Source organism: Scheffersomyces coipomensis (genome assembly GCF_036884675.1).
Source record: "Scheffersomyces coipomensis strain NRRL Y-17651 chromosome Unknown DFJ63scaffold_1, whole genome shotgun sequence".
NCBI classification, from domain to species: Eukaryota; Fungi; Ascomycota; class Pichiomycetes; order Serinales; family Debaryomycetaceae; genus Scheffersomyces; species Scheffersomyces coipomensis.
Genome location: NW_027042892.1, coordinates 1,291,302 through 1,318,487, shown reverse-complemented (window position 1 = coordinate 1,318,487; position 27,186 = coordinate 1,291,302). Strand labels below are relative to the sequence as shown.

The 27,186-nt window shown below is 30.1% G+C and overlaps 13 protein-coding genes and 1 non-coding gene across 14 annotated transcripts; 8 read left to right on the top strand and 6 right to left on the bottom strand. All coding sequences in view use genetic code 12, as the record gives it.

Annotated features, from left to right (window-relative positions):
- Positions 1-1,228: 1,228 nt before the first annotated feature.
- On the bottom strand, positions 1,229-2,842 carry DFJ63DRAFT_282519 (glycerophosphoinositol permease; the record flags this gene model as incomplete). The annotated part of the gene is made up of 1 exon (XM_064904657.1): positions 1,229-2,842. The coding sequence occupies one exon, from the start codon at positions 2,840-2,842 to the stop codon at positions 1,229-1,231; it is 1,614 nt and encodes a 537-aa protein (XP_064764772.1).
- A 3,588-nt stretch (positions 2,843-6,430) lies between these two features.
- On the bottom strand, positions 6,431-7,883 carry URA4 (dihydroorotase). The gene has a single exon (XM_064906723.1). It carries the CDS (start codon positions 7,807-7,809, stop codon positions 6,673-6,675), a length of 1,137 nt encoding a protein of 378 aa, XP_064764771.1. The 5' UTR covers positions 7,810-7,883; the 3' UTR covers positions 6,431-6,672.
- Positions 7,884-8,398: 515 nt separating this feature from the next.
- DFJ63DRAFT_t24 lies at positions 8,399-8,469 on the top strand. The gene has a single exon. It is a non-coding gene; the product is annotated as a tRNA-Gly (tRNA).
- Positions 8,470-9,147: 678 nt separating this feature from the next.
- Positions 9,148-10,365, top strand: DFJ63DRAFT_310584 (uncharacterized protein; the record flags this gene model as incomplete). Its single annotated transcript, XM_064905618.1, has 1 exon — positions 9,148-10,365. The coding sequence occupies one exon, from the start codon at positions 9,148-9,150 to the stop codon at positions 10,363-10,365; it is 1,218 nt and encodes a 405-aa protein (XP_064764770.1).
- A 30-nt stretch (positions 10,366-10,395) lies between these two features.
- Positions 10,396-11,618, bottom strand: DFJ63DRAFT_338260 (uncharacterized protein; the record flags this gene model as incomplete). The annotated part of the gene is made up of 1 exon (XM_064908661.1): positions 10,396-11,618. The coding sequence occupies exon 1, from the start codon at positions 11,524-11,526 to the stop codon at positions 10,396-10,398; it is 1,131 nt and encodes a 376-aa protein (XP_064764769.1). The 5' UTR covers positions 11,527-11,618.
- A 92-nt stretch (positions 11,619-11,710) lies between these two features.
- DFJ63DRAFT_282128 (U4/U6-U5 snRNP complex subunit) lies at positions 11,711-12,166 on the top strand (the record flags this gene model as incomplete). Its single annotated transcript, XM_064904629.1, has 1 exon — positions 11,711-12,166. The coding sequence occupies one exon, from the start codon at positions 11,711-11,713 to the stop codon at positions 12,164-12,166; it is 456 nt and encodes a 151-aa protein (XP_064764768.1).
- Positions 12,167-12,291: 125 nt separating this feature from the next.
- Positions 12,292-13,059, bottom strand: TFS1 (Tfs1p; the record flags this gene model as incomplete). Its single annotated transcript, XM_064907759.1, has 1 exon — positions 12,292-13,059. The coding sequence occupies one exon, from the start codon at positions 13,057-13,059 to the stop codon at positions 12,292-12,294; it is 768 nt and encodes a 255-aa protein (XP_064764767.1).
- Positions 13,060-14,506: 1,447 nt separating this feature from the next.
- On the top strand, positions 14,507-17,299 carry PHO91 (Pho91p; the record flags this gene model as incomplete). The annotated part of the gene is made up of 2 exons (XM_064905413.1): positions 14,507-15,068; positions 15,159-17,299. 2 exons carry the CDS (start codon positions 14,507-14,509, stop codon positions 17,132-17,134), a joined length of 2,538 nt encoding a protein of 845 aa, XP_064764766.1. The 3' UTR covers positions 17,135-17,299.
- DFJ63DRAFT_316702 (putative ubiquitin-specific protease) lies at positions 17,300-20,297 on the top strand. The gene has a single exon (XM_064906722.1). It carries the CDS (start codon positions 17,668-17,670, stop codon positions 20,125-20,127), a length of 2,460 nt encoding a protein of 819 aa, XP_064764765.1. The 5' UTR covers positions 17,300-17,667; the 3' UTR covers positions 20,128-20,297.
- Positions 20,218-20,973, top strand: DFJ63DRAFT_23587 (uncharacterized protein). The gene has a single exon (XM_064904270.1). It carries the CDS (start codon positions 20,347-20,349, stop codon positions 20,899-20,901), a length of 555 nt encoding a protein of 184 aa, XP_064764764.1. The 5' UTR covers positions 20,218-20,346; the 3' UTR covers positions 20,902-20,973.
- DFJ63DRAFT_22579 (5-formyltetrahydrofolate cyclo-ligase) lies at positions 20,942-21,738 on the bottom strand. Its single transcript, XM_064904228.1, has one exon. It carries the CDS (start codon positions 21,618-21,620, stop codon positions 20,982-20,984), a length of 639 nt encoding a protein of 212 aa, XP_064764763.1. The 5' UTR covers positions 21,621-21,738; the 3' UTR covers positions 20,942-20,981.
- A 117-nt stretch (positions 21,739-21,855) lies between these two features.
- Positions 21,856-23,583, bottom strand: DFJ63DRAFT_283529 (allantoate permease; the record flags this gene model as incomplete). Its single annotated transcript, XM_064904727.1, has 1 exon — positions 21,856-23,583. One exon carries the CDS (start codon positions 23,581-23,583, stop codon positions 21,856-21,858), a length of 1,728 nt encoding a protein of 575 aa, XP_064764762.1.
- A 356-nt stretch (positions 23,584-23,939) lies between these two features.
- Positions 23,940-25,352, top strand: DFJ63DRAFT_22563 (uncharacterized protein). The gene has a single exon (XM_064904227.1). The coding sequence runs from the start codon at positions 24,261-24,263 to the stop codon at positions 25,191-25,193; it is 933 nt and encodes a 310-aa protein (XP_064764761.1). The 5' UTR covers positions 23,940-24,260; the 3' UTR covers positions 25,194-25,352.
- Positions 25,353-27,186, top strand: DFJ63DRAFT_22562 (S-adenosylmethionine-dependent methyltransferase). The gene has a single exon (XM_064904226.1). The coding sequence runs from the start codon at positions 25,512-25,514 to the stop codon at positions 26,973-26,975; it is 1,464 nt and encodes a 487-aa protein (XP_064764760.1). The 5' UTR covers positions 25,353-25,511; the 3' UTR covers positions 26,976-27,186.

Below are 27,186 nucleotides of genomic sequence, written 5' to 3'. Positions count from 1 at the left end.
TAAGGTCAGAGGCATCGGGATATGTCGTACTCACATACACAGATCCACTGGCTTAGATTAAATAGCCAAAGATGAACGGTCATCACCACAAAGTAGTGTTAAACGCCGGAACTGTGGATTGGTTAGAAAATATTTGAACCGTACGATTTCTATAAGGTTAATATCATACTAAGATTGGTCAAAAATAAATTATTTATTAAGAATTAATTCTAATATTATAGGGTATATACGGTATAATGAACGGAAAAGAATCAAGCTTAAAATAATCCAAATGTGGTAAAAAGTTAGGGGGACAGAGTAGAAAGTTTAATAATATTATTTTGTTAGAGATAAAGATAACGAGATTCTAAAGGATTTATTCTAAATTAGACACCGTGCTTCAAAGACACCTGGTACCTTTTCAATTCACCTTGTAACTAAGGCAATTCATCCATCATCATGTTATGGGGGGGGAAGGTGGTTCATTATGGTAAGATATATGGTAAATTAACCATTCAATTAATCATTATAAAATAAAGCCAGTTATAACTAAACATATCATTAAATAATACTATTAGACCAAGCATTCAAAACATCCATCACCTACATACTTCCATAATTCATGTCATGCCAATTGCATATCATTATCAAAGAAGAATGGTAAATCATCTCTCAGCCCAAACGGAAATGCGACACTTTTTTTTTCTTTTTTGTCAAGACATTTCTTTTTTTCTTAATCTTTATTTTTTTTTGTCTGGTGGAGGGAGCGATCACAGTTGCAAAAATAAAAATATTTATTGGAAATATGTTGATTACACCCCTTGTTTTATTCTATTACATGAAATCTAAATCTAGGATTATTAATATTTTTAGAAGACTAGAATAGAAGATGATCAGACCTCCTTCTTCTTCTACGTACGTGTGTAATATCACATCTTATCGAGCATTCGCATGCTCTTATTGTTTCTTTTTGATTCCCCTCGTTCCTTATCTGGTTCGTGGGGAAATTTTTACTCCATGTAACATAACGATGAAGAGATGAGCTAAACAATAAATCAGAGCCCGAACCCCGTCTTTAACTCTAATTTCATTTGATTACTACAATGTTTAAATGATTTTAAATGACAAAATATATTAAATTAAAATATGAAAAGGAAAGAAAGGAAAAAATATATAATAAAATTAAATTAAAAAAGTAAACACACAAATATTTTCAGCTTTTTTTTTAATTAATTGAAAATCTTTAAATCTATAAAGATTCAGTTTCAACTTTAACTTCAGATTTCTTGGTAGAAGATTCAACTTCTTCACCAACTTTACCAGTGTAATCGTAATCATCAGTAGCAATAGTACCATCTCCCAATTGGGAAAGATCGTAACCGTTAGCCTTTAAGTAAGCTAAGAATTCTTCATCTTCCTTGTTAATAGCATCTTGACCAACTGGTGGACAGAAGAAAATAGCTAAGAAAGCAGAAAACATACATAAAGTAGAAGCAATATAGAAAGGCATTTGGTTACCTCTATCTGGATCAGTTCCACCTCTTGAAGCATTTCTGATAATAATTGGGAAAATATAAGTACCAATGAAACCACCAATTTTACCAACAGCAGCGGCAATACCATAATATTGACCTCTGATTGGAGTAGCAGAAGTTTTAGAAGCTAAAAGACCAATGTTATCACCTGGACCAAATTCACCAAAAGCAGTGAAAATACCATAAACGGTACAGAAAGCACCAACATGTAATTTTAAGGTTGGATATAAACCAGCCATGATGAAACCAATAATACCTTGTAAACCAACACCAACAGCTAAAGTTAATCTTGGACCAATGTAATCAGCAGAAATAGCACCTAAAATGGCACCTGGCATATAGAATAAGTTGAAAACAACATTCCAACCAAAGGTTTGATAAATGTTACCTTCTGGGATAATTTGACCAATAATGAATGATGAATAGATACCAAAAGCATAAGATGAGAAATCATAGAGAAACCAAATTAATGAAACAATTAATAATCTGAACCAGTAAAATTTGAGTAATAACCAGTATGGGTAATGAGCTTTCTTCATGTGTAATTTATCAAAAGTTGAAGAATCCTTCATTTTTAATCTACAGAAGAATAAAAGTAAAGGTGGGAAAACACCTAAACCTAAAGTTAATCTCCAAACAGCAGTTAAATGACGTTCAGAAAAGATCCATAATAAGACTAATGGAACAAAAGCACTAACAACGAAACCAAGATCAATCATGGTGTTAGTGAACCAAGCGAAATATCTATTTCTGTGACCAGCTGGTAATTGATTAGCAAATTCAGAAGCAATAACTGATGAAGTTGGGTATTCAGCACCAATAGCTACACCTAAAAGCACTCTAAATACAACAATGGAAGCAAATAAACCTTCTGGAGAACCATTAGCACCCCAAGTACCGACAGCACATAAAAGAGTGAAAACAATTAACATAATGTTAGCAGCCATCATACCACCTTTTCTAGCAATTCTATCAGAAATATAACCGAAGGTTAATTGACCAACAACGGTACCAACGAAAGCAATAGATGAAACATTAGAAATAGCAGTGGATTGAGAATAGACATCACCATAAATTTTAGCTAAACAATAAGAAACAGTAGAAATGGAATTATTAACATAACCATCAGAAAATAAACCAGCACCAGAAGCAAAAGCAGGCCATAAGTTTCTAACTTGAACTTTAGTTTGTTTTTCAGCATTTTCAGGTTGATAATCTTCTTCAATTAATTGAGCTTGAGATTTATTTAAAGTGATTTCGGAAGCTAAAGTCTTAGTCCAACCAAAGGCGAATTGCCCAAAGGATTTTGGTAAATCTCTTGAAGACATTATGATATGTATATGTGATGGATGATGATTTGGATATATAAATACAAAAGATAAAGAATTAAAAAAAGATTATAAAAGAAAAGAAAAGAAAGGAATTGAAATTGAAAAATGTGAAAAATTAGGATATTTCAATTGATATAAATACAAGATTATGAATTGATAGGCAGTAGTTTAATTTAGCAGTAATTTTCATGAATTAAATTTCGTTCCATACAAATCAATTCATTTCTTTTTTTTTTTGCCTTTTCATTTTCACTTTCATTTTCATTATCTACATAAAAGATAAATAATTTAAACGCTGTTTGTTTGATTACTATGGGAGTTAGAGAGAGAGAGAGGGGGTGGGACTGCATTAAAAAAATATTTTTTAAAAAATACTTTTTTTTTATTTTAATTTTAATTTTTTTTTTTTTGACATTTTATTTTTTTGCCGTACTAATATAATTTTAATTTATGGTTAATAATTGGAATTTCTTTTTTTTTTCCAGACACTGAAATCAAAACTTTTTTATTTTTGTCTTAAAGTGGTAATAATCATAGCTAGTTAGTTAGTTTAATATGGGGTCGGTAAATCTTTTTTTAGTATGGTGTGAGTTATAGTTAATCTCTTGATATTATAATTCAGAGGCTAGTCAAGCAGGTAGGCAGGTAGGCCGATAAACCTTGTTTTATGTTAGGTATGGGGATCAATGGTAGAGATGAGTTGGGCTTTAATTGATGAGAATTGATGAGAGCGGCTAAGTTCAATTATTGAATTATTGAATTAACTAACGAGCTAGCGAGCCAACCAACCAACCATCTTCAAACGAGGATAATCTACGTACTAATTTTAATAAAATGGTAATTAATGTGACATCCATCACATCAAATGGCTTTAAAAAAAAAATCAATTTTAAAAAAAAATTTTACAAAAGCTTTACTTCAACCGTATATTGATACAATAAGCACAAAATAAAAAAAAAAATCGTAGAACTTGTAACAAACAAACAAATAAACAGAACTAACAACTTTAAAGCCATCACACGTTCTCTATTTACTTGTTACTTACTTACTGTTTATGCTAGTTGTCTGTTATTACCGTTGTAACTAAGATTATTTCGTCTTTTTTTTCCTTTTTTTATTTTATTTAATTCATTTCAGGTTATTATTATTTAATTGTTTGTTTGTTTCTTTTTTTTGTTTTTTGGTTTAGAAATCAATCCTTTGTATGCAGTCTTGTGTTTTTCTTACGTAATTTATTATATAATATCGAATTTTTGTTAGCGTTTTCAACCTTTTTTTTTTTTCGACAACGTGGGTCAAATTGAAAGTAGTTTAAGTTAAATTAAAAGGTTATAATTAAAGGGTTGTTCGTTCTGTTTGTCTAATAATAATATTGAATTTTGACAATGACATATTTCCATACATCAACATTCACTAATTATTATTTACTTATAAACAGAAGCTTTTATTTTGCCTATATTTGGTTAATGGTCACAAGACTTTATCACTTTTTTCCGGTTTTAAATAATTTACATGAGAAGAGAAGAGATAAGATAAGATAAACTAAACCCCCTTTATTTTACGCTTCTCCATATCTTTAATCTGAGGTTTATCTAAGGTTTAGCATTACCGTTGATTTTGTTACGTTGTTTACTTATGATAGTCAATCATCAGTAATGGTCCCCATATTTGTTACTACATGTGGGCAAAATAAACTCTATATTAATGGGCAAATTGACAATTTTAAACCAACCAACCAAAAAAAAATATTGTCCGCTCTTGATCCTGCCTAATTCGGAAGCGCGTTCCCAGATCCCCTTAAACTTTCCTAATTGGTGCAAATCCAAGTTGTAAAATGAAAGCCATGCCTTTTTGATTATTATTTAGTTTACAACCCACGATTTGAAACAAACAATCACTGTTAAAAGTTTAAACATACCTCTATTTCATATTCATCTTCCTTGTTCTAGTATATCATGGTCTCCACTTTGCCTCTCCTCTCTTTAAAGTCTCCTCATTCTTTTTATCTCACCGCATCTGTTTCAAGATTAATTATCCCTTTAATCCAGGTTAATTTTTCCTAATTTTGGATACTTACCACAAGATCGTAATCCAATATTAGTCGATAGCCTTGTAATTAATCTCAGTTTATCCCAGCGGAACGACAACGTGATAAGTTTAAGGCAGTACATTAACCATTATACTTTTATGTGCTGTTACGAACTTATTTCAATTACGAACCTTTGATTGTTACATCTTATTAAACGATAACATATGATGATTTACCATGCTTGGTTATGCGCTTAATTCAAGTTTCATTAGTTCAATTAGTTTAATTCGGTTAAGATTTATTTTAGTCTAATTTGATAAAAATATTCCTATCAATTATTCTTTAGAGAATGAATGCTTATAATATTTGTAAATATTATTAATATATTTGATAGATTGATACTACATTTGCGCAAAAAGGTTTTGATAAAATGTCATGTCCCTTATCTTCAAAAATTCCATTTTTTTTTTTAGCTTAACCCTCTCTAAACTTGCCTCAGAAAATTATACAATTAAAACTATAATTATACACATTCTTTATCTTTCAATTATCAATTCAGACCTTCAGTTTACAATTAATCACACATTACACATTTTTCATTCATATCTTGCATCGTTATTCTGTTTAAATAAGCTTTCTCTTTCATTCACTAATTATACACAGTCTTTGTTTTATTTCTTATATCTATTGTCATTTAAAGATCAAAAATGCAAAATTGTCTTGGATCCCATTTAACGAGTTACAATAACATGAAGGAAGGGACTTTAGCAGTTGTAACTGTTTAGGCAGAAACGTGGGTACCTTTTTTGGGGGGTTGCTAGCTTAGCCAGTCGTCAGTAAAAAAAAAAAAAATGGAACAACTGCCTTGTTAAGTTACTGGGCCTTTTTTTTTTTGGTTCTTCCTAAGTTAAGTCTTACACCCCATGTTTTTATTTTTTTTTTTTAAATTTTTTTTTTTTTTTTTAAGAATTTATTTCTTTTTTTAATTTGTTTTTTTATTTTAGTGCTTGTGCTTTAAAAAATATTTGCAATCAAAAACATTCACTTTTCCATACTTCCTCCCCTCCCTCTATCAGTTTTAGGATATTGAAACCACCCTCGATGCTAACGCGGTTAAGTAATGGTCCTCTAAAAGCGCACGAGTACATTCTATGTACGAACGGTAAAGTTTGTTTGTTTTTTTGTTTGTTTGTTTCACCTATATCTACTATTATTATTTTTTTAGTTTAAACGTTTTATTGTTTAAGTCCAAACGACAATTCCGTAAATTAAACAAACAATCTAAGTCATGAACTATACGAATGTATCTAGTTTTAGACCATTCCAATCTCATCTCATCCCAACCCAGCTCATCTCATCTCTCTCATTTCGGTTTAGCTGCTAAAAATTTGATGTCACATACAATTTTTTTTATCGGGGTCCCACATGTTTATTCCGTTCACGTTACTTTTTGATTTTGTTACCTTTCATTTAAGCTAATACTTCAATTTGTGATGATATAGGTTTATTAGCAAAGCCGATAAACGTTCTTTATGAAACCATCTTTATTAAACTACATGCATTCGGTTAAAATTAAACTATTAAATTTTTCTATATTTCTTTGTTTTTTTGTTACTATATTTGTCTGTTTATTTCTAAATACTGTCACATTTCATTTAATGCATTCTCATCATGTGAGCTTAATTAAGCTTTTTGTCCCATTAGTAAATGCCTTGCTGCCAAGTTGAACATTAACAGAATGAGATGAAGAAGCCGAAAAGGCAGGAAGAGGCTAGAGAACGTGTGGGGATGAAACTTCCTAATTTGTATCTCTCCATTCAACGGTCCAATTCAATGATTCATCGGCTTTGAAAGGGACAACTTTGACTTCAGAGTTACTTATAAGTTTTGGGATTTGAATTTTTCTCTTAATTAACCATACTGATTTACCAGATGATAATAATGGTTTATCATCTAATAAATTATAAAATTTTAAACTATTATCACTAACGAATTTCTTTAAATTGTCTAATTTATCAAATTTTTCAAAAATTTCTCCTAAATAACTTAATACAAATGATTGAGTGAAAACTCCAGCACAAACATTTTGATAAACACATTTTAATTCAATAGGATGAGGAGCAGAATCACTACCAAAGAAAAACCATGGTTCACCACCAGTAGCAGCTTCAATTAAACTTAACTTATCTTGATGGAATTTAGCTACTGGTTTACAGTAATTAATAGGATTACCTGCCCATTTATCAATGGTTAAATATAAATGATGAGCTGTAATAGTAGCAGCCACAAAGATTTCATCGTTAGATGTTTTATCTTTATTTATATGTCTGATTAATTCAATTGATTCCTTTGATGTACAATGTTCTAAGACAATCTTTAATTGAGGGAAATCTTGATGCAATTTTAATAAAGCTGGTAAAAATTTACTTTCAGCATTTAAAATATTAATATCTTCATCATCATTACGAGGCTCAAATTCAGTTTCTTTATGATTTGATGGAGATGGTTTTTCACCATGTAAATTTAAAATTAATCCTTTTTCTTGCATGACTTTGAAAACTGGATAGAAATTACTGAAATCATTTGGATCAACCCCAGCATCAGAATTAGTAGTAACACCAGCTGGATAACATTTTATACCTTGAATTAAACCTTCATCACTAGCTTGAGCAACTAATTCAGGAGTGATATTTGAATTCAAATAGAAACTAGTTAAGAATTTGGTTTCTGAATCTAAGGCTTCTAATTGTTGTTTATAAGCTTTAACTCTTTCAATACTGGTGATAGGTGGGGTTAAATTAGGCATCACATATACAACTTTAATCCCACCTTGTTTAATGGTTGGAACTATTAAATTCATCATGGCACCTTCACGAAGATGAACGTGCATATCGGCTGTAACACCCAATTCTATTTCTGTAATACCACTAGACATTGTAGATTGTATAGATATTTAACTAATCACTGTGTGTGTGGGATGAAGTAATATAATAGTTCTTTTATCGATGAACTCGATTTCATTCATCGATTTTTCAAACATAATTTTTTTTTGAGGTTGGAGATCTTCTTTATCGCGAAATAAAAAAAATGTTTCAATTTCAATTTGTTAAATCAAAAAATGTCTTTCCCAATTTTTGCAATCATTTCTAAAGTAGGTCACTCTTAAAAGTGGTATCTATACACAGAAATATTGTTAATTTAGTTTGATGGATTGTTTTATGGGAATATTGTTCCAGTATCAGCCTATTTTCTTTGACCTTTATCATCCATATTTGAATCTACAAAGATGATATTCATAGTTTTAATGACAATATTTTCAAAAACTGGAATTTACACTAATTCAAGCACCACTTATATTTATAAAGCTTAATTTCTCTTATTTGCTAAATATAGACTATATTTACATGAAAAACTAATAAAATAACTACATCAATAGCCAAAATTTCAAAAATTTTACTGATTAAAAAATTTGGACTATTTCCACTGTTTGTGACACAAATTCACTACAGACAAATCACGAATAGGCGCAAATGGTTTAGTGGTAAAATCCAACGTTGCCATCGTTGGGCCCCTGGTTCGATTCCTGGTTTGCGCATATTTCTTTTTTTTGCATTTTCAGCCTTCAATGATCGATTTAACCAAGTCTTGAAGCTATTTTAGATGGTTGTTTAACAGTTCGTGTTTGTTGTTCTGCATGAAGAATTTTTTTTCTTTTTGCGATGACTCTGAGTTCTTCAGAAAATTTTTAGGTTTTAGTTACTGTTTACATGGTAAGTAAATGTAATCAGAGGTCATCGTTTGATTTAGTATAGATGTAGGTAAAAATATAAGAAAAGTTTTTATGCTTACTTCAGGTTTACAAAAAGTCCTTTTATACGCTCAACTTTTTAGATGGCTATTGAATGGCGTTTAAAGCTTTACATACACCATTCAAATTTCCTTGTTTGTTTTGAAAGGTGTGGCTACGATTAACGCCTTATGACTGATCCTACCAACCATATTCATCTCTTATAATCTTCTTCAACTTTCTATAGGTTCGAGATTGAAGGTAAGCATAATTTATTTGGTGCAAGTAATTCTCACCTTAAAGGGAAAGTTAGGTGCGAAAATTAAGCAAGCCCAATCATGATTGCAAAACTTTCCCTACAAAGAGTATTCATCCAAGCTTCAACTTAAGAGATGAGGAATGGTTCTATTTTATTTAAATAGATGGGAAGATGATGTATTTTGAATTATTTTTGTATACTTTTTTATTCACTTACAACTATCAAAGATGAGAGTTTTTCTGTGTTTAATTATTAGTCTAACCATTTTCAAGGTTGGTGTTTCGCAAGTTATTGCACCCCGAATAAATACGGATGTAATGGCTGCTATTGAAATGAATCTGAGAAATGGTAGTGTATCACAAATTATTTCACCCAGAACCAACACTGATGATGTATTGGAAAATATTGTAAAGGATTTGAAGGATGAAGAAGTTGATATTCAATACCAACAATTCCAATCTAGAAATGATGCTATTGATTTAGATTTATTTGCAACTGATTTTGAATTATTAACTTTAAAAGAAAAGGAAGCACTTGAAAGAATTAGAAGATATGAAGAAGATGATTATCAAGATTTGGAATCATCATTGATTGGTAATTCAACTGTAACTGCTCAAAAGGCTTATGATTATACTGTGGTGAAAGATTTAGATGATAATAGTGGATTTGGAGATGTTTCAAATTATACATTATCCAAACGAGATAAGTTTAATGACAAAATGTTGAGACATATACTTGAAATCAATCCTCGATTTCTTGTTTATTTTGCTGATACTAAAACTCATTTAGGTCCCGATAATAAAATAATGTATGGAACCAAGGAAGAAACTATAGCAAAGATGGATAGAGGTGAAGATCTTGTGTTTGTTGAAATTAATTTGAATGAAACCAATCAATTTTATGATCGTAGACTTCCAGCAACTAGTTGTTTATTATTCCCAACTGGTAGAGGATCAGGATCAGTTTCATTTGATTATAGTAATGATATCACCATGAATGGATATTTTAAACCCAAAATTGAGTATCCTATTTTTGATTTTAAATATCTTTATAATATCACATCATATAAACTTGCAGTTAGTTATACTATGGGATTTTCAGCATCAAGATCAGTTTCAATTTCGGGTGCTCATAGTTGTGATACTGATGATGGTGATGGTGTACGTTTATTTTATGAACCAAGTGTTGTGGAAGTAAAAGCAAGAACAAGAAATATTATATTTACCGCTATTAAAAATCTTATCCATCGTGAGGAATGGCAAGAATTGAAAAACTTTCGTTATATGGCTGATTCACAACCGACTTTTTATTGTGCTACATCAGATAAAGTTGATTTAAACTGTAGTACCACTATTGGTGAAAAAATATATGTGAATAATTCAAATGTTGTATATGAACAATATCTGCATACTAATTCACATGAATTTACATTTAATGATGAATAGTTTATAATTTATATATTTATATATCTAAATCTAAATAAATTCTAAAATTATTGTTGAATTATTATTATTATTCATAAGTAAAACTTTATCAAATAATGATTCAAAATTATTTGATGATACATTAAATCTTAAAATTTTAATTAAAATTTGAATTTGATCAATTAAGAATTCTTCATTATAAATATGATTTTCAAAGGGATATATCCAAATTGATACTTGAATTGAATTAAGTAATGATTTATAACTTATTCCACATACTGAAATTTGTAAATCATCTAAACTATTATAAATTTGATTGGAAAAGATTGCTTTACATAAAAGACATATAAATGATTTAATTGAACTTTCGGTTAATATAGTTCCATTTTCATTGTAATCATTATTACTGATTGGACTTTCTTCATTGCTAGATTTGGTAAGTTTTAATTCAAGAGTATAACCATTTGGTACTTGATTTCTATTAGGAATGATTCCATATCTTGTAATAAAAAATCGATGACATTGATATTTATAAATTAATTGATTATAATCATGATGTAAAAATTCATTTAAATCTCTTAAAGTTTCAATACATCTAAGAATATTCTTCTTTTTCGTATTATCTTTATCATACCATACTAACCATCTAAAATAATAATTCTGTTCAATATATTTTAATTCATTATTTAATTGGAATTTGAAAGCTAAATGATCACTTTTATCAAATAAAGCTAATCTATTGACAGGTATACCGGTATATAAAGGATTAATAATTGAATTTTTAATAAGGGATTCATAGATGGTAGGGATTTTGATATTTTCTTCAGTATCATCTGGAATTAAACTTAAACAAGAATGATTATAATCCATAGTATTTAATGGATGAAGAAAATTCGAATTATCATTAATTTTGACTGATTCCATTAAGGAGACTTCACTCGAAGTGGAAGAAGAAGGGGAGATATCAACGTTACAAATGGCATTATTTGAATGTAAGGTGAAAGTAGGAGGATTTGAAGTTGTTGGAGTTGAAGTTGATGATAATGGTGTAGTAGTTGATGAAGATGATAAGATTTCCACATTTTCCCTATCAATGGATTCTTGATTGATTTCGTTCTTTCCTTTTAAGGCATGACGTCTTGAAGACCAGGACCAACTCTTTCTTCTTAATATCCTTTTCATCTTGTGGTGATATTCCAAAGTATATAACTAATAAATAAAAGTTAATTTTTAGCCGCCATTTAAATTTTGCACCAAAAAAAAAAATGTCAAAACCGCAAACACCAAAAATGAAAAATCAAAAAAAATCATCAATACTGGAGAAGAGGAGTAAATATCAACACACAACACTACACCACACAATATCATGGGTTCCATATTCCTACCTCATTTACGTTCAGGCTGGCATGTCGACCAAGCGATACTATCGGAAGATGATAGATTGGTAGTGATCCGATTTGGCCGAGAAGAAGAATCACAATGTATGATTATAGATGAGATATTATATCTGATAAGTGAAAAGATTAAAAATTTTGCTGTTATTTATTTATGTAATATTGATAGGGTACCTGATTTCAATCAAATGTATGAATTAGAAATGGGAGATCGACAGTTGGAACCATTTACAATTATGTTTTTCCATCGAAATAAACATATGATGTGTGATTTTGGAACGGGGAATAATAATAAATTGAATTTTATGATTCGGGATAAACAAGAATTAATTGATATTATTGAAACTATTTATAGAGGGGCTAAAAAGGGGAAAGGGTTGGTTGTTAGTCCTAGAGATTATAGTTCTATACGGAAATTCCGATCATAGTTGGAAGTATGTGTTAATATATATGTATATTATATTTTTTATTAATATAAAAAAAAGGGTTTAGAATTTTTTTGATACAAAACAATTAAAGGAAGTAATATATACAAGAAAGAACAACAAGACAATTAATTATCTTCATGTTGAGCATAAAAGAAATTGACACTTAATAATTTCAGTTTTGGAGCATTCTTTTTAATCCAATCTCTAACTCCACTACTTGGAATACCCGTACCCCAATTTGGTCTATCATTTGGAATTTGAAAATTAGTTACATCAGGATCTTGTTTATAAAATAAATAAACATATCTATGTTTACCAGTTTTGGCTGGTGGAGCAGGACCGGAATAAGATAAGATTTCTTTCCCCTTTGAATAATCTAAAATATGACTTATATCATTATTTGATTCTGTTGAAGAAGAAGAAGAACTTGATGAATCATTTAATTTCAAATCGGTGATTATCCAATGAGCATATTCTGACCATTTATGATCTGAATTAGATGGAGCATCAGGATCAGTTAAGACAAGAATGAATTTATCATTATTTTTAATGGGTTCAAATTGACCATCGACGGTGGGACTATTTAATGTGAATTGAATTTTGGGTTTATTTTGAGTTTTGAGGACATTTAAAGTATTACCTAAAGCCACTTGATCTTGATCATTATAAGCAATGGTTAATAAGCCTTGAGTAGTGAATTCATCAATGACATCAGGGATGATTTTATGTTTGGAATATGATTCATCGAGGGATTGAGATATGGTGATTAAAGGCATTTTTGATTGAAATAATTGATTTGATTGACGATAAGAATAGTGAGGTGATAGTATTGATTTTGGAGATGATTTTAATAATGAATTCCGTATCAATTGAATTGAATTCCTTGAAAACATGAAGAGAGAAAGGAAAAGGAAAAGGAAAAGGAAAGGAGAGGAAAAGGAAAATGTAAAAAAGCAACTCAATGAGGAACAAACAATGATATATATATCTATATGAATGAATGTGATTATTGTTAACAAATAATATATAAACTATGTGATGGGTGGGTATAGGGGGGTTGTGGTCTAAAGGGAATTGGGTGATTTGTAACCAGATGTGTGGAGAAATCGTATATACCGGAAACTAGCAATGAATTCAACTATTATCCTATTAGTACCAGTAAAATGAATCTGTGAATGGCAAAAAGACTATGGGTTATAGTCAGATGATGTCTATAATATCTATTAAATTAACTTACAATTTGAACAGCTAGTTATAGTTATAATTATAATTACAATCACAATTATAGTTACTCCAAAGTGGTGTGTCTCCTTATACCTATGTGGTAATGGTCGTGTACTTTTACATCAATAAATCTCAACTATATACAGGACAAGAAAACTACATCCTGCACATAAATAATGACAATTTTTAATCCGGAAATTTACGAACAGTTAATAAGGACGACTCTGCAAAAATGAATGTGGTAATATGTCTGATAATGTTACGGTCTTATGACCTTTATTTATGACAGCTTTTTAATATAAAGTGTTAGTATTAGTTGATACTAAAACTAACTAACTAACTTAATATATAATAAAATTTTAGTTTATGTTGACCACAAGGTACACGTCTCAAATCATAATTTACGATCATAACTATAAATGAAATTAAACACTTTGTCTATAGTGACACTTCCTTCTTTCTTTCTTTCTTTCTAAAAATAAAAATAAAAATTACAATAATAACAACTCACCTTCTTTATATCGTAACTACAGTTAACATACATACACCTTATATTAATAACTAATAACTAATAAGTGGTGGTTAATTTAATTTTGGTGTTTGTGTTTGTATTGGGTCGTGTCGAATGGACCAAAATTTTATTTTTGATTTTGTAAATTTTTTTTGTTTTTGTATTTACAGCACTGAACAACAACTGGTTTGAAAGAAGAGTTTGAAGGCATACTTATTCAACTTTAAAGGGTGATTCATTAGTGGTTCTGGATCTTGAATCAATCTCATCAGTACTAGCTAATCACTACTGCTATCATAATTCATCTCAAAATACCTCAGTTGGTTTAACGTTAATCCAATTTACAACGATATAGATAACCTTTAAGTTACCAGTCATTTAAAAGGGTTTTTGGTTTGTGCTGCCTTTTTATCATATTATATCATCCTTTTGTGATAGATTCGCTCAACATTGTTTAATTCTCCTTTCTGATTTGTCTTGTTACATAGAATATTTTCATCCCCCCTCCTCCTCACTGTACTATCACCTTGATATAAATAACTATCACCATCCCCTCGCTTTCTCATTAAAACCACTCCACCAACCCCATATCAAGTAAAGCATAGATGAAGTTTTCTCATTCGTTACAGTTTAATGCTGTTCCAGAATGGTCTTCCAAATATATTGCTTATACCACTTTAAAGAAATTAATTTATTCCTTACAAAGAGATAATTTAAGACGTCGTCATCAAAGAGTAGCATCAAATGATTTAGAATTAGGTGAAGTTGATGAATTAATCACATCGGCAAATTATGCATCTACCGGGAATCTTGATGATGATTTTAGTCCTAGTAAAGTGTTTATAACTGCTTTAGATTCTGAATTAAAAAAAATTGATGATTTTTATCAATTTCAAGAATCATTTATATTTAAAAGTATTGATGAAATCATTATTGATATAGAAAATTTCGAAAGAGAAGTTGATACTTCAACTATCTTAGGTTTAAAAGCTAATAACGATTTAAAATCAGGTCTTCGTCCTAGAGCTTTATCCGATATTTCTGATGTCAATTATATAACTGCTACTGACCCTGATACTGAATTTACTCAAGCAGAAGATTTCGATGATGATGATGATGACGATGATGATGATGATGGACCAAATAATGGATTAGTTAATTATTCCGGTAATAATTCAAGTCATCATCATAATCATAAAACTAATAAAAAATCTTCATCTAATAAAAAATTAAGTAGATCAACTTCAAATCCTTTAGTTCATATTAAATCAATTGATGATTATCTTAAATCTCCTAAATCTCAAATTTGGAATAATCTCAATGAATCATTATCATCAAATTTACCTCCTCAATTAATTTTATTATCAGAATCAAGAATCTTATTAAGAAAAAGAATTATTGGATTATATACTACCTTATCAGAATTAAAATCATATATTGATTTAAATCAAACTGGATTTAAAAAAGCAGCCAAGAAATTCGATAAATCTTTAAATACCAATATTAAAGATGATTATCTTGATAATTTACCTTCCAAATCATATATTTTCCAACCTACCACCATTCAAAAAGTTGATGATAGATTACATTCTTTAATTCAATTATATGCCTTGATTTGTAATCATGGTGATGATTTAGAAGTGGCCAAATCAGAATTATCCATTCATTTAAGAGAACATGTGGTATGGGAAAGAAATACCATTTGGAGAGATATGATTGGATTAGAAAGAAAAGGGTATGCTGCTAATAATCGAAATGAAAAAATAAATGATAATGATAATAATAAAACGATAAGTAATAATCAATCTATAAAAAATTTTAATATTTCAATCACTAATCCTATAATTTTAAAATTAATTATCGTTTCTACAATTACCTTAATTTTATTAAATTTCTCCCCTTTTAGTGATGACGCTCAAAAACATTGTTTTGCATTATTAATCTGTGCTTCATTATTATGGGCCACTGAAGCCATTCCATTATTTGTAACTTCGTTATTGATTCCATTATTGATTGTTAGTTTGAACGTATTAAAGAATGATGATGGATCATTAATGAATTCAGTCGATGCATCAAAATTCATTTTATCAACCATGTGGAATTCCGTTATTTTATTATTATTAGGAGGATTCACTTTAGCAGCTGCATTATCGAAATATCATATTGCGAAATTAATTTCAACTTGGATTTTATCAAAAGCAGGAACAAATCCATCAGTAGTATTATTAACTATCATGGCGGTAGCATTATTTGCCTCAATGTGGGTTTCAAATGTTGCTGCCCCTGTATTATGTTTTTCATTAATTCAACCCTTATTAAGAACTTTACCAAAAGGATCTAAATTCATTAATGCTTTAATTTTAGGAATTGCCTTAGCTTCCAATGTTGGAGGTATGGCATCTCCAATTGCATCACCTCAAAATATGATTGCTATTGGTGCCATGGATCCTCAACCAAGTTGGGGTCAATGGTTTGTGATTGCATTACCAGTCTGTGTATTATCATTATTATTCATTTGGTTATTTTTATTGATTACGTTCAATTGTAATACGAGAAATACTCATTTAGTCCCTATTAGAACCATTGATGATAAATTCACTGGTATTCAATGGTATATTATCTTTGTTTCAACCTTTACAATTTTCCTTTGGTGTATTGCTTCAAGATTAACGGGTATATTTGGTGAAATGGGTATTATTGCCTTATTACCCATTATATTATTTTTCGGATCAGGATTATTAACTACTGAAGATTTTAATAATTATCCTTGGAATATTGTGGTGTTAGCTATGGGAGGTACTGCTTTAGGTAAAGCGGTTGCCTCATCAGGATTATTATCCACTATAGCAGTTACGATTCAACATGAAGTGGAAGGATTTTCGTTATTTGGAGTTACATTAACATTTGGATTATTGATTTTAACCATGGCAACATTTGTAAGTCATACTGTTGCAGCATTAATTATTATTCCATTAGTTAGTGAAATTGGGAATAATATGGCTGAACCTCATCCAAGATTATTAATTATGGCCAGTGCTATGTTATGTTCAGCAGCTATGGGTTTACCAACTTCAGGATTCCCTAATGTTACTGCCATTTGTATGACTGATGAATTTGGTAAACCTTATTTAACCGTTGGTACATTTATAACTAGAGGAGTTCCAAGTTCAATTATCGCTTATGTTATAATTGTTACCATTGGTTACGCTACCATGAAGTTGATTAATTTTTAAAATCCAATTACTCTAATTCTACTTTATTCATACCCTGATATTTCAATCAGTAATATCATTATTACTACTACACACATATCTACACTTATACCTATACATATACATACAAGTACACTTTTTTTTTTGGTTATAATATATAATAAATACTAATAAATAATTTACCCTAATATAACCCTATAGACTGTAGAATCATCTAACTAATTAAGGTTTAGTACCACCTTCAACTTATCATGTTATTTATAGTTTAAAAAACAAGTTCCAGGTTCCCCGGACGGAAAAATCTCACCAGAAAATAAAACACCAGAACCGCTAACCGAATTGGGACTGCACTGGAAAAATTGTGAGACAGTCTTACCGAACTAAGCCAAAACTGAAACTTGTAATTACAACACATCAATTTGATATCGATACCATTACCAATTGATTCAACATCAATTAATACTGTGTGTGTACTGTACTATAGTGGTGAGTTATACCAATTGATCTAGTGGACAGCGTCACGTGTATTGTTTTTCCAGTTCTGTTCGACTTGAATGTCAGATATTTGGAATCAAATTAGATTGTTAATAGTAAGTGGCAGCAACATCAACATCAACAAAAACAACCTTCAAACTATACCTAAAGGTTCTGGTTCAAACACTGGGATTATAGATAGTATTGTCAATTATTGGCATTCATTAACTTTAAGAAAACAACGATTATTAATCCTTCAAAGTTCCATTGTATTCAGTGTAGTGTATTATATCTTATCACCATCCATCACATCTCAACCACCAATGTTTTCAAAACGACCAGATAAGTATACTACAGGGTTTATCAATCTTAGAAATGATTGTTTTGCCAATAGTTCCCTTCAAGCTTATCTGTCATTACCTGGGTTAACTGATTATTTGAATAAATTCATTAATAATTTCCAAAAATTAAATCAATTCATTATTGATAATAAGATTAATATTCATCAAGTTATTGAAGATAAATTAACTATTTATAAAGAATCAAATAAAAAAGATCATCATTCTGAATCTTCTTCAAAATTTAAAAATTCAAATACAAAATTCTCCATCCCTTTACATTTCGCTTTAGCGGAAATTATTAAGAAATTACAAGAAACTCAATTAAGTTCAAGAACCATAAGTGTATGGACGTTTTTACATTGTTTAGAATCGATTTTTAATGCTAAAATATCAAGATCTCAACATGATGCTCATGAATTAACTCAATTAATCAATGAAACTTTAGAAAATGAAAATCTAAAAATCATGAAATTATTATCATTCATTATAAAACATTTACATAAATATATTAATAATCCAAACCCTCATGAATATGATTTATTACAATCAATCATTATTCCTGAATTCCCCTTTGGTGGTTTGTTATTATCTCAATTCCAATGTGCAAAATGTAATGGGGTTTCAACTCCTAAATTTTCCCCATTTACCATGATTACCATCCATGCTCCTGAGAAATTATCATGTGAATTGGATACTTTAATCGAACAGAATGAAAGTGAAACTATTGATGGATATAATTGTTTGAAATGTAGAATCGATGCCATTGTCCAGAATGAAAAACTTTTAAATCGAACAATAACGGATGAAGATGAATTAAATCATATCAATGAAATTAAAAAGATCTTTGGGGAAAATTTTAAAACTTTCTGTATAAATGAAGATTTACCAACTTTATTAGAAACATATATAAATCAATATCAAACTCAAACGTTAAATGGATTTCAAATTTCTCAAATAACTTCAACCGTGATAAAGAAAACCCAAATTTTAAAACCACCCCGGATTTTTGGGATTCATTTATCAAGATCATCATTTAATGGAGTGGACATTACGAGAAATTCATGTCATGTATCATTCAAAGATAATTTGAATCTTAGTATTGGGAAAGAATATCGTGATCGTCTTAAGGATTTTCAAGACCTGATTAATAATCAAGAACAGGTTGAATTCAATGAGATTAAATCAACTAATGTTTTAACTCATGATCTTAATGATGTGGAAGATGAAGATGTTCAAAGGGAAGATATTGATGAGAAGGGGAATGAAGAAAATGAAGAAGACGAAGAGGAAGAAGAGGAAGTGGACGATGTGGATGCTGATTCTAATACTTCTAGTACGGATGAAATTCCTGAAGGAGATGAAGATAAAGAAGATGATAGTAATCCATCTTCTAGAGGTACTTCAGTGGGGTCAAAAACTTCTCAAACTACTATTCCTCATAGTTCAAGTACAACTGCAACTAGTGCAGATTCAACCTCCAAAACCATTAATAATGCTCCTATTTCCACTGCTCAAGAAGATGATTTAAGAGATCATTTCAAAAAATTTAAATTCAATGATAATGACATTTATAAATATAAATTAAAAGCTATGATTAGACATCAAGGGTCTCATACCCAAGGACATTATGAATGTTATAAACGTAAACCACTTTATGCCAAGGATAAAGATGGAAATATCTTTAAATTAACTCCCGAAATCAATATTGATGATGATTATGATTTAACTGCTAATGGTGGTGATGGAGATGAGAATTCTAGTACTCTTATGAATAATACTACAAGTATCAAAACTACAGGTTCAACCCCTATGAAGAGAAGATTATCAAGTATAATGGGTAGTAAACCTTCTATAATCTATCAAACCAATACCGAAGAATCCAATATTGAAGAAATTATTAATTCAGGATTAGCTACTCCTGCTGAATTTTTAGTTCATGAATCAGTTAATCATATAGATGCAGCATTTGCATCTAGTTTAACTGAAGATGCATTCAATAAGAAACAATCTGACCAAGCTTCATCAAAAGTTAAAATGAAGAAAATCCCTTCCATCATAAAGAATCCTTATTGGAGAATAAGTGATTCAAATGTGATTGAAGTTTCGAAACGTCAAGTTTTAGTAGAAACTTCAAGTGTTTATATGATTTATTATGAACGTGTTGAACGTAAACAAATCAAATCCCGTCATCATTCATGATGATAATAATAATTCTTTACTCTATCTATTTATTCCTTACTATCTTTACTTATTATCCTATAGACTTTATTCTCGTGTGTATTATCTTTAAAATAAAATAAAATTACTTTTCGTTATATAGTTCTTTTTGCGGCTTCACAGAAAAAAAAAAAAAGCAACAAATCTAAAAACGTCAATTATTAATTACTACGAAGATAGAACTTTACACCAATACTGGATATGTTCACTGCTTCTAGGAACAACAACGGTGGTAATGGACCCCGTGACAATGTACCGGTTCCAACGATACGATTGGAAGGCGAAGATATAAATGAAGAAGATGATAAAGAAACCCCAAAATCACCATTCACCCCTCCAACCAAGAAATCCATAGCCAATACTTTATTCCCAGCTCCAAATTCAATACAGAGATCCTTAGGAGAACGACGTAAGGTTGTGTTGAAGCCAGGTCATTCACCATTAGATTGGGGGGCATTGAATAGAAAGACTCCTAAACATATCTTACGAGGAGTCCCTGCAAATACTCCTCCACCTCAAATCATCAAGATTTCAAAAGATGAATTAAAGAAACATAAAGTTCAACATGATTGTTGGACTTGTATAAATGGTAAAGTATTCAATATCACTCCTTATATAGATTTCCATCCTGGTGGAGTGGAAGAAATTATGAAATGTGCTGGTAGAGATGGTACAGCCTTGTTTTATAAATATCATAGTTGGGTTAATGTGGATAGGATGTTAGAAAATTGCATGGTTGGTATACTAGGTAATTGAATAGAAGTTTAAGCTTTATAGATGCTTGTTGTTAAGTTTATTTATACACATATATATATACGGTCAAAGGTGACTCTAATCTAATAAATAATACGATGATCTTCACCACCTATAATGATACTATCTAAACTCCAATCATGTTCTTCAGTATGTAGATGATCGACAAGTTGTTCTTGAAGTCCAATACCCAATAAATAAGGTTTCTTTCCGAAATGCTTAACATGAGATGATATATATTCATCGTAATACCCTGCACCATGACCCATTCTTTGTTTTAATGTGGTGAATGCCACAGCGGGGACAATGATCATATCCAAGCCTGCAGAATCATGAAACACATCATCACCCTCTGTTGGTTCCAATAGTTTATACTTCCCATGAGGTTTCAACTCCAATACATCTTCAAAACTTGATAATTTCAACATGGTTAAATGATTATGTTTTCGAATTAAAGTTTTATGATAATTACATTTCGGCAAATAGACACTCTTCCCCATTTCGAAACATGATTTAATGATATCTAAAGTCTTCACTTCCAGATCTGGCATGTTCATATATAATGCTATTTTCGTTGCTTGTTTGAATTGAGGATGATCTAAGATGAGTTTATGAATATCATGAGATTGTTGGATTAATGATTCTTGCGATATTAGTTTTAATGATTTCTTTATATGTTTCCGTAGATGACTCTTGGATTCTTTGATGGCGAATATAGTCATTGTAAAGTCAAGGTTGATTCCTTTGTAAATGGTTTAGTTTATAGAATCACTGGTATAATTCATGATGTGACTTTTAAACAAGTCATTTTTGTAAATAGACTTCCCTAATTGGGCGAGTGCGGCTCAAATCGAATTAAAAGGTATGAAGTAAATATAATGAAAATGAATGAATGAATGAATATATAAAGAAATGAATAAATAAATGCTAAAAACTCCTCTCTACCTAACTAACTAACTAACTATCGAATCTAAAATCTAATCTTTTATTACCTTCATCAGGGGTATTATGAACGTATTGATATTGTTCATCTTCTGTCATTGAATTCCAAACTTTACTTTTGGAATTATTTCTCCATGTATAATAAGCCTTAATCGATAATAATAATGGAAGTAATGCAATTCCAAACAATAAGATATGAGTATTACCTCTATGATATAATGGTTTATCATCATCTCTATAAATATTAGCTGAAATGATTCCACCAGCTTGAACGATTAAATTATATACTGCAGCACTAACTGATCTTGTTTTAATACTACCGGAATTTCTTGAAACCCAACTAACACAAATAGCATGGATATATGGGGCACCAGCGATTAATGATGATAATAACCACAAACCAGTTGTGGTTAAACGATCACGATTATATTTGAAAATGAATAATAACGGAATGGAATAAATAGGTAAGATTATGGCCACTAAAGCTCTTTGATTGAATCGTTCTGAAAGTTTAGTGATTTGTAATAAAAATGTGATATGCAAGATATAATGAGGGATTAATAATAGATTGGTTTGGAAAGTAGTTAATCCTGCTCCTCTATAAATGATTGGAATATAAGTTCCAATTGAACTAGCAGGGATATATGCAATAAGACCCACAAGATAAATAGGCCATAAATCATAATCTAAAAATACCCTGACTAATTGTTTTAAAGTTACTCCACTTCTATTGTTAGTATCACCTTTAGTTGGATCATCTCTTAAAACTCTATTAACAATGATTTTAACTTCATGTTCGGTAAACCATCCTCTATCGACTAATTCAATGGGTGATGGGATTAACATATAAATGGCTCCTACCCCAATCACTAAAGTAATTAATCCTTCAATAAGAAATAACCATCTCCAACCTTCCCATCCTAAAAATCCTCTTAATCTTAAAATACCCATGGCCATTACAGCCCCACAAACTTGAACCATGGTTGATGTTACCCATAACCAAGATAATCTAATGGGTAATTCCTTGGCTTTATAATAAGTTGATAAAAATAATACTAATTCGGCAATTAAACCACTTTCTAAAACGGCTGTTAAAGCTCTGGCTAAAAAGAAGGAATATTTACCTTGAAGAAAACATTGACATGATGCAACTATTGACCAAGTAATCATTTGGAAAGGTATGAATCTATCAGCTCCAATCCATTTTGATAATATTGATGAAGGAATTTCCCCCAATAAGAAACATATAAGGAAAATAGTATTACCTCTATTATAATCATTGGTAGTTAAATTCAAATCTTCCAACATATTATCGGAAATAGCTTGAGGTAAATTCCCTCTATCTAATTGTAAACCAGTAAACATAAGACAAGCAAACAACGCTATAACTTTATCTAATTTATGAACAATGATTTTATCTTGATGTTTTGACCAATTAAAATTAGGATCGAATAAATGACGACATTCATATTGAGATGTTTCATATACTCGACTATAATAATCGGAAAGTTTGGTATCTATGAAAGGATTGGAACTATCTTCTTCTTCATCTTCTTCATTTATTAATGAATCATTATCACTTGTGATTAATTGAATTGAAGTACTTAAATCACTAGCTTTCTTTTGGATTAATGGATGAGTGGCATTACTTCTGATGGCTCTTAATCCTTCTTCTGTTATTTCTTCTTCATCAGAATCACTGGTACTGCTGTAGGAAGGAGATCTAGCTTGATAATTTATCATACTGAACTCATTAGTTTGTGTCATTTCTGATTTCATAGGACGTTTGGAAAAACTCTTTAAAAAAAGTGTCTATGTCCTCTAACCTATTATATATATATAAGGATGAAATCAAAGTGTGACCTTTACCAAGCAAAATCAAAGAGAAGATACAATGACGTCTAAGGAGGTGGAGCTAAAATATCGTATTATCACGTCAAAAAATTGGTTGATTTCACAGTTTTATTTCATCTGAAAAATTGATCTCTCAATTGTTGTTAAAATGCAAAAATTGCGTCAACAGTGGCTGCTAGAAATATTTTATATATGCAGGAAAGGAATGTTTATATATATGCAGGATGAATCTATCTGTCCTAATTAGGAAAGTCAATCGACGGCAAACTATTATGCTTAATTATCTATCTGATTTTTTACGGCAATTGATTTTGATATTGATATTTTGGGGAAAGTTTATTATGTAAGCAAGTAGTAGAATGATTTGAATTTAGGAAATATAGGTTGGTTAGGACTAAGTAGATGGAGTCTGGGTAAGTATTATGATGATGATGAAGCGAATGAAGCAAGTAGTGTCATCATTCCAACTCATGTTCATATCATTTAAAAGGCGATGAGTATAACGATAAATATGTTTAACTTTTCCACTTCTTCTTCTTCTTCTTTTTCCATTATTAACCATCGCAATGAAATTCACTGGAGTTATATTCTTTTTACTTATCAGCTTTGTTGGTGCTATACCAGCTACCAATCAAGCTTCTTCAAATGATACTTTTATGGTGACTGATCTTGATCCTCATCATTATAAAGGATATTGGATTGATTATACCAATGAATTACTTTCAGTTAAGAGACATGATAATTTCAATATTGTTGAAGATTATCATAAAGATATTCCTGATGATTTAATCAAAAGAGATGCAAAGGAAATTGATACTCATACATTTTGGAATGAAGAACACTTAATGCAATATCCTCAAGTTTTAGACAATAAATTAAATGTGATTATTTTAAAGGAAGAACGTGAAATTATGTATTATTCTGAAGAAGATCAAACTTGGATTTCTCATCAATTTGATTCCAATGTTCATGATGGGGTTGATAAAGATAAAACTCTTGTGCCTTTTTATAATGAAACTCTTGTGCCTTATCATGATTTAATTCCAGTTACTTCATGTTTAAGTAATGAATTTGGATCAGGTGGTAGTGTTAGTAGACAATATTCATTTAATTTACAAGCATCAAATACAGCAGGATTTGGATTTACAGTGTCAGTTTTTTTTACATCATTTGGACTTGGGTTAGATATGGGGATTGGAACTACTACTACAGTTAATTTTAGTAGTTCATATTCTTGTGATATTGCAGCTGGAGAAATTGGTCAATTATTTGTGCAACCATTTATGGTTGAATATCCTCAATCTCATCGTCGTGTGATGAGAATTAATAAAAGACTTCGTAAAATCTTTAGAGGTCGTGATATTGAAATGATTGAAAGATTTAGAATGATTGCTCTTGTAAAACCAAATCATTATTGTATATCTGAAAAAGATGAATCAAAATTATCTTGTGGTCTGACGGTTGGTGGTACCATTGAATATAAAACAGAAATTGAGTAAGTAGTTTCCCTCTATTTATTTATTTATTTATTTATTTCTATAGTTAACTAACTCTCTTTTTATACTTCTTCAACTATTAATAATATGTCTTCTTACCTTTTAACCATATTCACTCCTATATAACCAATGGTTGTTAATTATGGTGTTACTCCGCAATTACAGTTAAATCACCAAATTGGTTTTGTGGTACCAAGTTCAATGAGCATACGACATCAACAAAATTTTCTTTTGTTTTGCTAATTCGGTATTTGAAAACATGGAGAAATTATCCAATCCAATCCAATCATATCATATCAACTATTAAGTATTAACGACCTCATGACCACTGCTACTACAGAGGAACACATCACTAAGAAGATCGAAGTGATCTCTATAAATGACGCTGATAATGACGAAGACCCTTTAAGTTCAAGTCCCATCGTCCCTCATGAAAGACAAATCGTCGATGGGGTGATAGCGATTTGGAAACAAGATCCAAGTACTGAATCTTTAGGAATTGGGAAATTACATGCAATATTAAAGGATCAACACCCTTCATGGTCTGTATCTGAAAAAAGAGTCAAGAGTTTATTAAAGAAATTTGGGTTAACTCCAAATACTAATAATGAACAATTCACTTATGCTAATGATATTAAATCTGAATTAACTGAAGATATAGATTTACCTTCTAATATTCAAATCATTATGACCACTAAGAGAGGGAAAGGAATCTATGCCAAACATAAAATCGCCAAGGGAGAATTGATTTGGTCTGAAGATCCATTATTTTTTATTCCACCATTAGCAAATATTAATTTAGTTAGATCAGCTAAAGCATGTTCATGTTGCGGGAAAGCATTAAAATCAACTAGAAGTGGTCATGTTTTAAAAGCTTTGGATTGTAATGATTGTCCTGAAGTTTGGTGTTCTCCATATTGTAAGAAGATTGATGTTAATTTACATGGATTATTAAAACATAATCATAAATCAAAATTAGTTGATTCAGAAGCATTTTTTAAATTACAAGAATATTGTTTAGAAGAAAATTGGAATGCCTTATATGCGATAACTATCATTTATGCTAATATCATTCATGATAAATCAGGTATTAAACAAAAACAATTTAAAGCTATGGCTAGAGTTTCACAAGAAGTAAGATATAAAGCTCTTGATTCATCAGCTGGTGCATTTGATTCATTACTGGGAGGTGCATTATTTGTTTTAGAACAACAAGAACAATTATGGAAACAAGGATATCAAAAATTCATTAGTGTATTTCCTACTCATCAATCTGAAGTTAATTATCAAGAATTTTTATATATGATGGGAACTTATAATATTAATAATGTTGATTCATGTATATTTTTAACTCAATCTCATTTAAATCATAATTGTGATCCAAATACATCAGTGGAAATCTCCACTGTATCAAGAACTGATGGATTAAAAGTATTTGCAGCTAGAGATATTAGAGCAGGTGAAGAATTAACTACTACCTATGTAAATCCAAGTCATACAGTTCAACAAAGACAACGAGAATTAAGAGTTAATTGGGGATTCATATGTAATTGTCAAAAGTGTAAAGATGATTTACAAACTCAACATCGAAGAAAATCATCTTCAGGTGCAGCAGCTCAATTACCCACTCATCAATCTGATGTTCGTAAAATGTTAGCTGATGTTAAAGAACAAGTTGGTGAAGATGGAATTGAATTATCTCATCCACCCACCGATTTCAATGGAGAAAGAAGAAAATCAGTTCGATTTGATGAAAAGATTATATCTGTCCAAGTGCAAGATTAAACCAGATCAATAAATCTCCCCTAAACTGATTAAAAAAGACAGTTTAAAGTATAAATAGTGTTTAGAAATGTAATGTATAAAAAAAGTGTAACGTTAATTAAAAAAAAACTATAAACTAAAACATCCTTACCTCAAATGGTACCATTTAATTTATTTATGCGAACACCGGGGAAAAATAATGGAAAAAAAAAAATAATTATAATTTTTGGTG